Consider the following 10,210-nt stretch of genomic DNA (forward strand, 5'->3'; position numbering starts at 1 on the left):
AAAAAAAAGGTAGAAGACAGGTTGATATTTCATAATGGATAGCCGGCAATGAGAAAAGGTCCATTTCCCACAAGCATCCAACTTTGGGGAGTTGGCAATGATGGTGCAATCTAATTGCATCTTTCTAGATAGCTGGATGGTGGGTCTGCTTCTCAACGAGCATATGACACTGGGGCCACCAATTGCACTCAATATGCTGAGCAATCCAACCATCTTATGATGGGGCCAAGATGATAACTAAACACCAAAATGGATGAGCCGAAGGAAACTCACTCAATTTGATTGAAAGTACTTTTAATGCTTATCTAACACTGTCCTGTGAACAGATAGGTCATAAATTTTTTACTTTATAACAAGGAATCAGAGTATACACTTGAAAATGAATCCCAAATTGGGGTTGATAACAACACTGAAAACTTATATAATAAAGAAAAAAAGGGGCAACACTGCTTTCACTTTTTAAATTGGGCTAGACATAAGAATCGACAAACTAGCAGTAGAGACCAAAAAATAAGCACGTAGTTCTATTTAATTATCAGCTTGTTATCATCTCCATGTAGTGGCCTGATGATTATTTCTACTACTACTAGCATCTTCACTTTGATCAGTGACACCATCTGTTCTCTTGTCTAAATTTGAGTCCTTATGTTCATTTTGATAGGAACGAGAAGAATCTCCATCAGTTTTCTGTTCCTAAGATAGGAAAGGGAAAGAAGTTTATGTGGGTGGCATGTTGAATGACATTGATTTATTTTAGTCAAATAAAGTATAAGGTAAAATTAAGAAGGTAAAAAGAACATACATTGTGGAATAACATGTCGTCTGCCTCAAGCATGTGGATCACATGTCCCATCTTTGGTCTCTTTGTTGCATCAGGATCAACACACCGAAGAGCAATCAACAAAGCACGTTTAAGAGCCTTTGAAGATGGCATCTCAGGAAGCTTAGGATCAACTACTTCCTCAGATTTTCTATTCCCGACCATAGTCTTCAACCATTCTATTAAATTAACCTGTAATTGTTCCAACATGCATTGTTAGCCCAAAAAAGAGAGAAGATGGCAGATATATTAGCAGTTCTCTTTTCTTAGTGATGGCATCTAACCTCTCCTTGTGGTCTAGCATAATCAACAGGGCTTCTTCCAGTTATTATCTCCATGATAAGGATTCCAAAGCTATAAATATCACTCTTCTCAGTCAGCATTCCGGTGCAGGCATATTCTGGTGCAACATAACTACCGAAAGAGAAAAGAGAGTCACTATCTTTTGACTACAATAATCATCATACAGGAACTGAAACTAATTCTAATTTGGTAAAAGATAGGAAAATGTTTGGTTTATTCATACTAACCCAAATGTCCCCATCACTCGAGTTGTGACATAACTATTCTCAGAACACAAAAGCTTGGCAAGTCCAAAATCAGAAACCTTGGAGTTCCATTGTCGATCAATGAGTATGTTGCTTGATTTCACATCTCGGTGAACAACTTTTGGCTCAAGACCCTCATGAAGATAAGCCAATCTGAAAAGATAAACAAAAGCACACGATCAAAACAATCAAACATCACCATGGATTCCAGTCTATGAAGGTTTATAACAAATTCGGTACCCTCTTGCAGTTCCCAAAATAATGTTCATGCGTATGTTCCATGTCAAAGGGCTTACAGGTCCGACATCCCCATGCAACCATTGTTCTAGATTACCATTGTCTACATATTCATACACAAGCATCCTGTGAAAACAATACCACACTTCAAATCTCACATCTCATCAAACCAAACAGCATTTATAGCATCAATTTTTATTTTTCTTTAGTTTGTAAGAGAAGATATTGATACCTGTAGGCTCCCTCAACACAGTAGCCAAGCAACCGAACAAGATTTTTGTGTCGCACTCGACCAATAGCTTCTACTTCTACTTTAAATTCTTTCTCAGCTTGGCCCCTGAAAAAAGGTTAAACATGAATAACTTGTTTTTAAGATAAAGACAAGCACAAGACCAGGAACAAGAAATCACAAGATAGAAATATGAAATAGTCAATCCAATATGAGAGAGACTCGTAATAAAATACATTAGAATACAAAACTCCAAGAAATGAAATATTAATCAATTTGGTAGGAGGAAGGAGATCAAAAGAAAAATTATTCTTTTCTTCACACGAGTGACTCACTTCAAGGATAACTTCTAGCATACCAGACAAGGATAACACAAATAAAAGTTAAAAAGTAGAAACACTGGTTAAAGTAAAAGAAGCAAACACTGGCCTACAGCAAAAAGCTGGTATCATTGGCGAGGATATATAAGGTTAGTTGCCACCAGGACAATCATTGAAGAGAATAACGAACAGCATGTCTAAATCATTTCAATTATAATAGAGACAGTTGAATATTTACAATTAGTATTTTCAAGCAAAATTTTACTAAACTTGTTTGCAACCAAATAGAACACGACAAAAAAACAAATCATTTGCTTTTGTCATTCCCCAGATTCACAATATCAACGGGCAACACAGGGTTGAAAAATCACAAACGAAAATTTTCATCATGTGAGCCAAATTAAGAAAAGCCAGCTCACAAAGGGAAACCAATATTTGAACGCTCATCACACAATATGCATCTCTATGATACAGAATCACCAGAAAATAATGACATCAACAAACATAAATAAATTAGACAACTAATTTTTCCTGAGATTTCTGAAGACCATTCCAAAATCCAACCAAAACATCAAACTTGCAACAAGGATTGATCGAGACAGAATAAAAGTAAAGCTATCATGTTACAGTAAATAATACATCTCACAGTGGTAAAGTCTTCTACACTGTCATCCATTAACAAATTATCATGTATAAAAAGTTTATAAACTGCTATAACAAAAATCAAAACGACAATAATTTCCGACTAATTATGTATCTGTTAAACTCAACTTATTATATGATAAATTTATTGGCTTTTAAAGAAATTGCCCAGTTGAACCTTGATTATTAGCTAATCATGAGTTCAATCAGGCTACCTTAAATTACCCTCCCCTTCACCATACCTTCAACATTGAGAAGAATCTTCTAACACTAGTACATGTTAGTTATTTTTTACAATAACTACCTTGTAAGCCATATTTATGAAAATTTATAGCTGAGAGTAAAAGTCATATTCATGAAAGTTTCCAATAAGCACAGAAATTATAGTAAAGAAAAAGACATACTTGTTATTCAAGAGGTTCTTCACGGCAATTTTGGTACCATCATTAAGCACCCCATGATAGACAATGCCATAACCACCTTCACCAACCACGTTTTCCGGACACAACCCTCCAGTGGCATCCTCAAGCTCCCTCAGAGTGTACCACCTCCCCCACCCAAGATGAGAAACCTCAGGCCCAAGCCCAAGCCCACCAACACTCCCACTTCCAAAAGACGACGTCGTTTCGCAACCACTCCCCATCGTTCCCTTACTCTCCTCACTCGAAACCCTATCGCAGTGGACAACCACCCGGTGTTCCGCCTTCCCCATCTCCACCTGGATCTCCGGCGCCTTCGCCGGAGGCCGGGGCATGTGGGATCCAGGAAGGTGCACTATAGTATGAATTTCCTTCGCCGCTTGGGCGGATCCGGCGACCTTATAGCCGGCGACAGAACGGCGGCGGTTCCGACGAGATACTAGACAGAGGGAGAGGAGGAAGAGCGTGAAGACGATGAAGACGCCGATGAGGATTCCGATCACGACCCAGAGACGGAGCCCGAAGATAGAAGTGTGCTTGGAAAGCTGCGTGTTCATGAAAGCTCCGTCGAAGATTGACATTGCTGCAGACTAAAGAGGACAATGGGTCGCCGGAAAAGAAAGAAAAAAGTGAACTTTCCGGCACACGGCGAGGTTCTAGGAAGCGGGTAGCATTTGGTTCGCCTGAAAATTGAGACAAGGGAGGATTTTCCGACGCCGGCTACGCGGTAAGGGTGAAGTAAAGAGATGAAAATCAATGCTTTGAAAGAAGGGGAAGAAGAGAGAAAGAAAAAGAATGTGGGGTTGAAAGAAAATGAGATGAATAGAAAATTTAGCAGCATGAATGGAAGTGTGTAAGAGAGAGAGAGAGAGAGACAGACAGACAAAAAAGGTTGAGTGATGAAGCCAGCAAAGAGTGCTGAGGAAAGGGTTTCATGTTTGCTGTGTACTCTTTTGTTTTTGTTTTCTTTCTCATTCAACAACAACAACCATAATAATAATAATAATAATAATAATAATAAATACAGAAAAAAAAAAGGAACGTTATACTCTTTTCCAATTTCTCTTTACAACATCTTTTTAGTATTGTATGAAAAAAAAAAGATTAATGTTTGATTATAGTTTTTAAAATAACTATTCGTATTTTAATCTCAAATTTATATAATTTTGCCCCTTACAATAAATAAATTATTTTTCATCTTTCTTTGATAACAATAAAGGACAAATCTATTTATTTTTAACAGGTCATATGGTAAGAGAAAAGGTGTCTTTAAAGATTGTATTTAATAATTTACTCAATTAATAACAATAATTAATCAATCAAGTTGTCCAAAAAATATTTTAAGAAGATTTAGCGTACAATCTCATTATTGAATACTGGAAATACATTAATTGCTGAACTGTTATGTGGTTTGACCTATATTGTTTAGTTTTGGTCATGCAACTCTTTGTATAAGGATGATAAATGCTATAAATAATAGTATTTAATTGTGTTTATTTTCTTAATATAATAAATAATATTGATATTTATTTATGATTGACAACATCTATTATTAATCATTCAACATATGTGGACAGGGGAAAGAAGGCTCCTACAAAATGACAAAGACAAACAAAGAAGTACAATAAAATGAAAGAAACAGTAACAGAATATTAACGTTCGAAATTGTTGAAATCGAACTCAGGCACTGTTCCACATGGCATAGTTTAAGTATCTAATTTAGCTTTGTAAAAAAAAAAAAAAAAAAAAAAAAAAAAAAAAAAAAAAAACTTTTTCTTAAGGTGTTTGAAGAAGAAAAATAAAACATACTTTTGTAGCTTCTTTTTTGTTCAGTGTTTTTTTTTCTGGCTTTTATTAAGTCAATTAAATTCCACTAGAGTTAGTTAATTTGACCAAATTTGGATTTGAATCTTCTTATAAACACGTTTAAACTTTGACTTTCTTTAAAAAAATAAAATGGTATCAGAAAAAAAAATATTGTTCTATCGATTTTTTTAACAGATAATCAATGAAATCAGTTCATATTTGAATTTGGTTTTTTATTGAATAATATCGCATAATATATTTGTCAAATGCAATTATTTTTTAATATTTGCAAAATTTTTTTACGTACCAATATCAAAAGCATAATCAATATATAAGTTTTTGTCAACTTCCAATTCAAAAAAGAAAAGCAACTTATATTCAAAAAAGAAAAATTAAACCATATTCCCTTTAAAAATTATTAATGCAAAAAATACATTGCATTCTCTAGTTTTCAACAAATTAATGTAAAGTGGACCTATATCATCTCACAATCTTATAGATTGGAACTGATCTACATAATCTCTATGGCAGTAGAAAATCCAGAGATATTGTAACACTAGCAAACATGAGTGCCATAAAAAATTATTTTTATACACTGATTTTTTTTAATATTCCTCTTTTTCTTAACTTAGCAATAGCATAGGCACTTTTGAGCTCCAACACAAAGCTTGATTAAGGTTATTGATAGTCTCCATTAAAATAAAAGGGTCTAGGGTCAATATTTTTAGAATGATTTTAATTTTTTCTTTCTTTTCCATTTTCTTATAAAAGAGAATATTTAGGATAAAAATGGAAGAATGAACTAAACAAAAAGTAATTCCATCCTAAAAGATAAAGATAGTGTTTTGAGTATGAGACTGACTTATTTTCAACATTTTCACAATTTTTCCTATAATAATTTTTGGTAGTGATTTTTGGTCTTTGTTTTTTCTCTATTATCTGGAGGTGAACTTGTCAAAGATCCTCATACCAAAGTCAGTCTGTATGGTAATCTAGAACAATGATAATTAATATATAGTAAATATGAATTACTTATCTCACTTGTATTTATAGTTTTCGTCATGGGTCTAAAATTAGCGAAATCTTAATCACAGTCTAATCGCAACTTAATACCTCTAATTACCATTTATCTTAATCTTTATAGAAAAACTTAATTATAAACTTAAACTGGACATTCATCTTTGGCCGTTCGTCCTGAATCAGAATTTTTGTCATGTTCGATCAAATTAACTGTATTTTGATTTCTATGAGTATCCGACATGTTTGGTTAAGAAAGATTAATATGATCATCCGACCCATACAGTATAAAAGGCAACCATCTGCGTTCTTTTGAGAATAGGTGTAAAGAAAATAGAGAATGGATAAGAAAAAAAAGGGTCGGAGAGATAGTATTTTAAGAGTGATTTTAATTTTGATTTTCTTTTCCAATCTAATATAAAAGAGAATATTTAAGAGAAAAAGAGAAGAATGAAGTGCCATTAAAAGAAAGCAAGAATATGTGGTTGGCCATTGACATTTGGCTTGCTCCATTGTTGCCGTGGAAGAAGAAACGAAAAAGGATAAGATGAAGGTAAGGCGGGGAGGCAATCAAATGTAGGAAGGATGTCATAATAGAAACAAGCAGACGATAAAGGGTGGTGAATCACCAGAGAGACACCTCCCGCGTGAATTAGTCACCTAAAATAAATTATTGTTTATCATGAAAAAACTAAATTCAAAACTTAAAAAACAATAATTAAAAATAGATCAAAGTTTCAAAAAATAATAAAAACCAAAATTACATGATAATTTAAAGATAAAAAATATATTTAACCCTAAATATTAAAATGATAAGCCTAAACTTTGATTAAAATAGATTTTTAATGATTCTAACATTAATTACTATATTAAGTTTGATATTATATTGTAAAATGACTTTGAAATTAATTATTTTTATAAAATTGATTTGGAAAAAGAGAAATTTATTCTTATTTATGATATAAATTTGGCCTTTATCTTTAATAAATCTAAATTTGCATAGGATGTATGAGTCTTGATGTGTTATTCCGTGCGTAATTAGTATAAAACGTGGAAATTTTGTAACATTAGGAAAGGCATAATCAAAGTGTGACTTTGTGAGTAAGAATAACACTTTTTGGGTTTTCTTTTCGGTTAAGAATGCATTATTGCATCAAAGCAATTTATTATTATTAATTGAAATTCAGACGCCATTTTCTTCACAAAATAAATAATAATTATAAAATAAACATAAAAGTTAAATATATTTATACTTCTGAATATAAAATTAAAATTTATTTTTATTTTATATTATAGTATATTTTAGTCTTCAAAATTTAAAATTAAATATATATATATATATATATATATATATATATATATAGCTTTTGTAATTTAATGATATTACTCTTTACTTTTACGTGTTAAAGTATATTCTAAACGTTATTTGAACATAAAAAAATTTAATTCAATTAGATTAAAAAAATTATATTTTTTTCTTTTTTAAAATTTGAAAACTAAACTATATTAAAGTTTGAAACAAAAATAAATTTTAATTTCATGTCAAAATTTAAAGATAAAAAGTATATTTAATATTAAAAATAACATAATTTGTTATTGAAAAGTAAAATTGTAATATATAAATATATATATTAGTTTACAAGGTTGGAAAAAAAAAGTTGTGAAAAGGTGTGGTGGCAACAGGCATGGAAGAATGTTTTGAATGTAGTATTAAAATGTATTGGCAGAGAATAGTACTAAAAGAAAGCATTTAGAGAGAGAATAATGTATAATGCATAATGCAGCATGCGATTGTGAAAATCACAGTTGGCCCTTCTTTATGAACATGCCTTCTCACTCTTATCAACTCAATTAACAATTCTCTAATTACTTCCACTTCCATTTAATTTATCACTTTCATTTATTCCATACAAAGTACTACTTATGCAGGCATCTCATATCTCTCACTCTAGCAAAGATCCACACAAAAACCCTTTTTCCTTATGACGATAAGTCTGCAAAAACCAAAATCAGTCATCATCACAACACAAAGCAAACATCAAATAGCGTTTTTGAAATAACCCCTGTACATATAAACCAGAAATAAATCTCTATAACTAAATACATATACACATATAGTGTTAATCTATCATCTCAAATATATATTTAAACAAGTATGTTATAATTTTTCCATAATAAATATGTGGATTCTTTGGCCTATGCCACCTTCTTTGCCATAGAATGGAGTTTATCATTGGTAGAAGACCTCGATGATGTATGCAAAACTGCTTGCTGTGAAGATTCGTTGAGGGAGGTTTTTGTGGTGTCTTCATTTTCTCCTTCCTCACGGTACATAGTCATCTTAGTGTCAAATTGTGATGAGTCAGTCGACAAATCAGTATTCATATTATCTACATAACAGAGATCTTCTTTGGCAGCAACAACTTCCACTCCCTCAAGCAGACGTTAAGTTTAGCTAACGTGGTAGCCAGAAGACATGCTGACGTGTATTATTTAATTATATGAATTATTTTTTAAAATAAACAGTGTTTCACGTGACACAATGCCTATTATTTAGTTTATTTGAATTGAGATTTTATTCATCTCTCTGAGAATCAGGGATTTTACACAGATTATCTCGTCGGCTCAAAAAATAAAGTCACCGAAAAACTCGCGTAACCAGTGCAATCAGTCTCATAGCCTTTTCTGCAAATGAACCAACTTGGTAACCTATAGGTTCATCACCAACCTTTGAGCTATTTATTCCACTAATAGCAGAAGATATTTGTTGCACAGTGAGATTAGTTAGCGATTGGGGTAAAACGTGTGCATTTTTACAAAAATTATGACCCAATTGAGACAGTTCAAAACTTGAGGACCGAACTGAGATTTTCACACAAATACGAGGACCAAGAAGGGATTAAGCCAACACGTNAGCATACCACGTCAGCTAAACTTAACGCCGTTTGAGATCATTTAATGGTTGGGGTAAAATGTGTGCATTTTTACAAAAATTATGACCCAATTGAGACAGTTCAAAACTTGAGGACCGAACTGAGATTTTCACACAAATACGAGGACCAAGGGAGATATTAAGCCCAATTTTTATTGTTGTACAAAAGGTCGTTCTGAAATAACCACTTAGGACTTAGAAAATAACCACTTAGGACTTAGAAAATAACCACTTACTGCACCAAAAAAATGTGGTCATTGGGATTGAATTAAACCACTTTTATTGTTGTACAAAATACCATTCTGAAATAACCACTTAGGACTTAGTAGACAACCACTTACTGCACCAAAGAAATGTGATCATTGTTATTGAATTAAACCACTTTTATTGGTGTACATAACCTCTTTCAGAAATAACCACATAGGACTTACTTACTACACCAAAGAAATGTGATGATTGATATTGAATTAAACCTCTTTTATTATTATTGTATAGAACCTCTTTCAAAAATAACTAGATAGGACTTAGTAGATAACCACTTACTGCAACAAATAAATGTGATCATTGCTATTGAATTAAACCACTTTTATTGTTGCACAAAACCTCTTCCAGATATAACCACATAGGACTTAATAGATAACCATTTACTGCACCAGATAAATCTGATCATTACTACTAGAATTAAACCACTTTTATTATTGTACATGTAAATAACCACTTACTACACAAAAAAATAAGAGCACTTAAAATGAAATATAAAAAAGTTAAATAAATATAAATTAAAATAATGAAATAAAATAAGGTAAAAAGAGAAATAAAAATAATAATAATATCTTGTTACTTAATCAGATGAAATTGAGTCTTATTTTTCTAATTCTTAAAGTGACTTAGGGTGAAATAAAGTATTTTGAATATATTTTAAATTATTTTTTATTTTTTTTTTGTAATATATGTTTAACAGTTTTTATAGAATATTTTACTATTATTATTTTCTTCACTCTAAGCATTTTTATACAAATATTGAAGATAAATTATAATTTAAAAATTTTATAGCACAATGTTAGTGTTTTATTATTTAATAAAACATAAATAATTTTAATAAAAAGTAATATAGTCATTATTTTGTATAAATTTTGAAAAAATGGAAATTATTTTATATTTACTTTTAAGAATGTTCTTTGTGATTCCTGTTCATTACTATTTTTGAAGCTGCTGAATGTTAACTTATTCCTCTTAGTTT

General features: G+C 31.5%; 2 protein-coding genes across 3 annotated transcripts in view; both read right to left on the bottom strand.

Annotated features, from left to right (window-relative positions):
- Positions 1–319: 319 nt before the first annotated feature.
- On the bottom strand, positions 320–4,155 carry LOC106759523 (probable serine/threonine-protein kinase At1g01540). Of its 2 annotated transcripts, none has more exons than XM_014642733.2 (7): positions 3,201–4,155; positions 1,838–1,942; positions 1,609–1,731; positions 1,351–1,521; positions 1,105–1,234; positions 803–1,012; positions 320–687 (listed from the first exon to the last, which is right to left on the bottom strand). In XM_014642733.2, the coding sequence occupies exons 1-7, from the start codon at positions 3,794–3,796 to the stop codon at positions 547–549; spliced, it is 1,476 nt and encodes a 491-aa protein (XP_014498219.1). In that variant the 5' UTR covers positions 3,797–4,155; the 3' UTR covers positions 320–546. The 2 variants fall into 2 exon arrangements, with proteins under 2 accessions (XP_014498219.1, XP_014498218.1); XM_014642732.2 differs by having other exon boundaries at positions 320–693; positions 3,201–4,153.
- A 5,401-nt stretch (positions 4,156–9,556) lies between these two features.
- Positions 9,557–10,210, bottom strand: part of LOC106758409 (bifunctional aspartate aminotransferase and glutamate/aspartate-prephenate aminotransferase-like) — a 3,432-nt gene continuing 2,778 nt past the window's right edge. The window contains exon 5 of the mRNA XM_014641336.2: positions 9,557–9,617. Coding sequence (XP_014496822.1) covers positions 9,557–9,617 — 61 coding nt within the window. The remainder of the gene's footprint in view (positions 9,618–10,210) is intronic.

The sequence above is a fragment of the Vigna radiata genome, chromosome 4, assembly GCF_000741045.1.
Source record: "Vigna radiata var. radiata cultivar VC1973A chromosome 4, Vradiata_ver6, whole genome shotgun sequence".
NCBI classification, from domain to species: domain Eukaryota; kingdom Viridiplantae; phylum Streptophyta; class Magnoliopsida; order Fabales; family Fabaceae; genus Vigna; species Vigna radiata.

Excerpts from the sequence above, each read along its gene's own strand:
- LOC106759523 (XM_014642732.2), bottom strand. The coding sequence starts at position 3,796 with ATGTCAATCTTCGACGGAGCTTTCATGAACACGCAGCTTTCCAAGCAC. Across the intron at positions 1,732-1,837 it reads TGTGTTGAGGGAGCCTACAG|GATGCTTGTGTATGAATATG; the intron begins GTATCAATATCT and ends TTGTTTTCACAG. Across the intron at positions 1,522-1,608 it reads ATTTTGGGAACTGCAAGAGG|ATTGGCTTATCTTCATGAGG; the intron begins GTACCGAATTTG and ends TTATCTTTTCAG.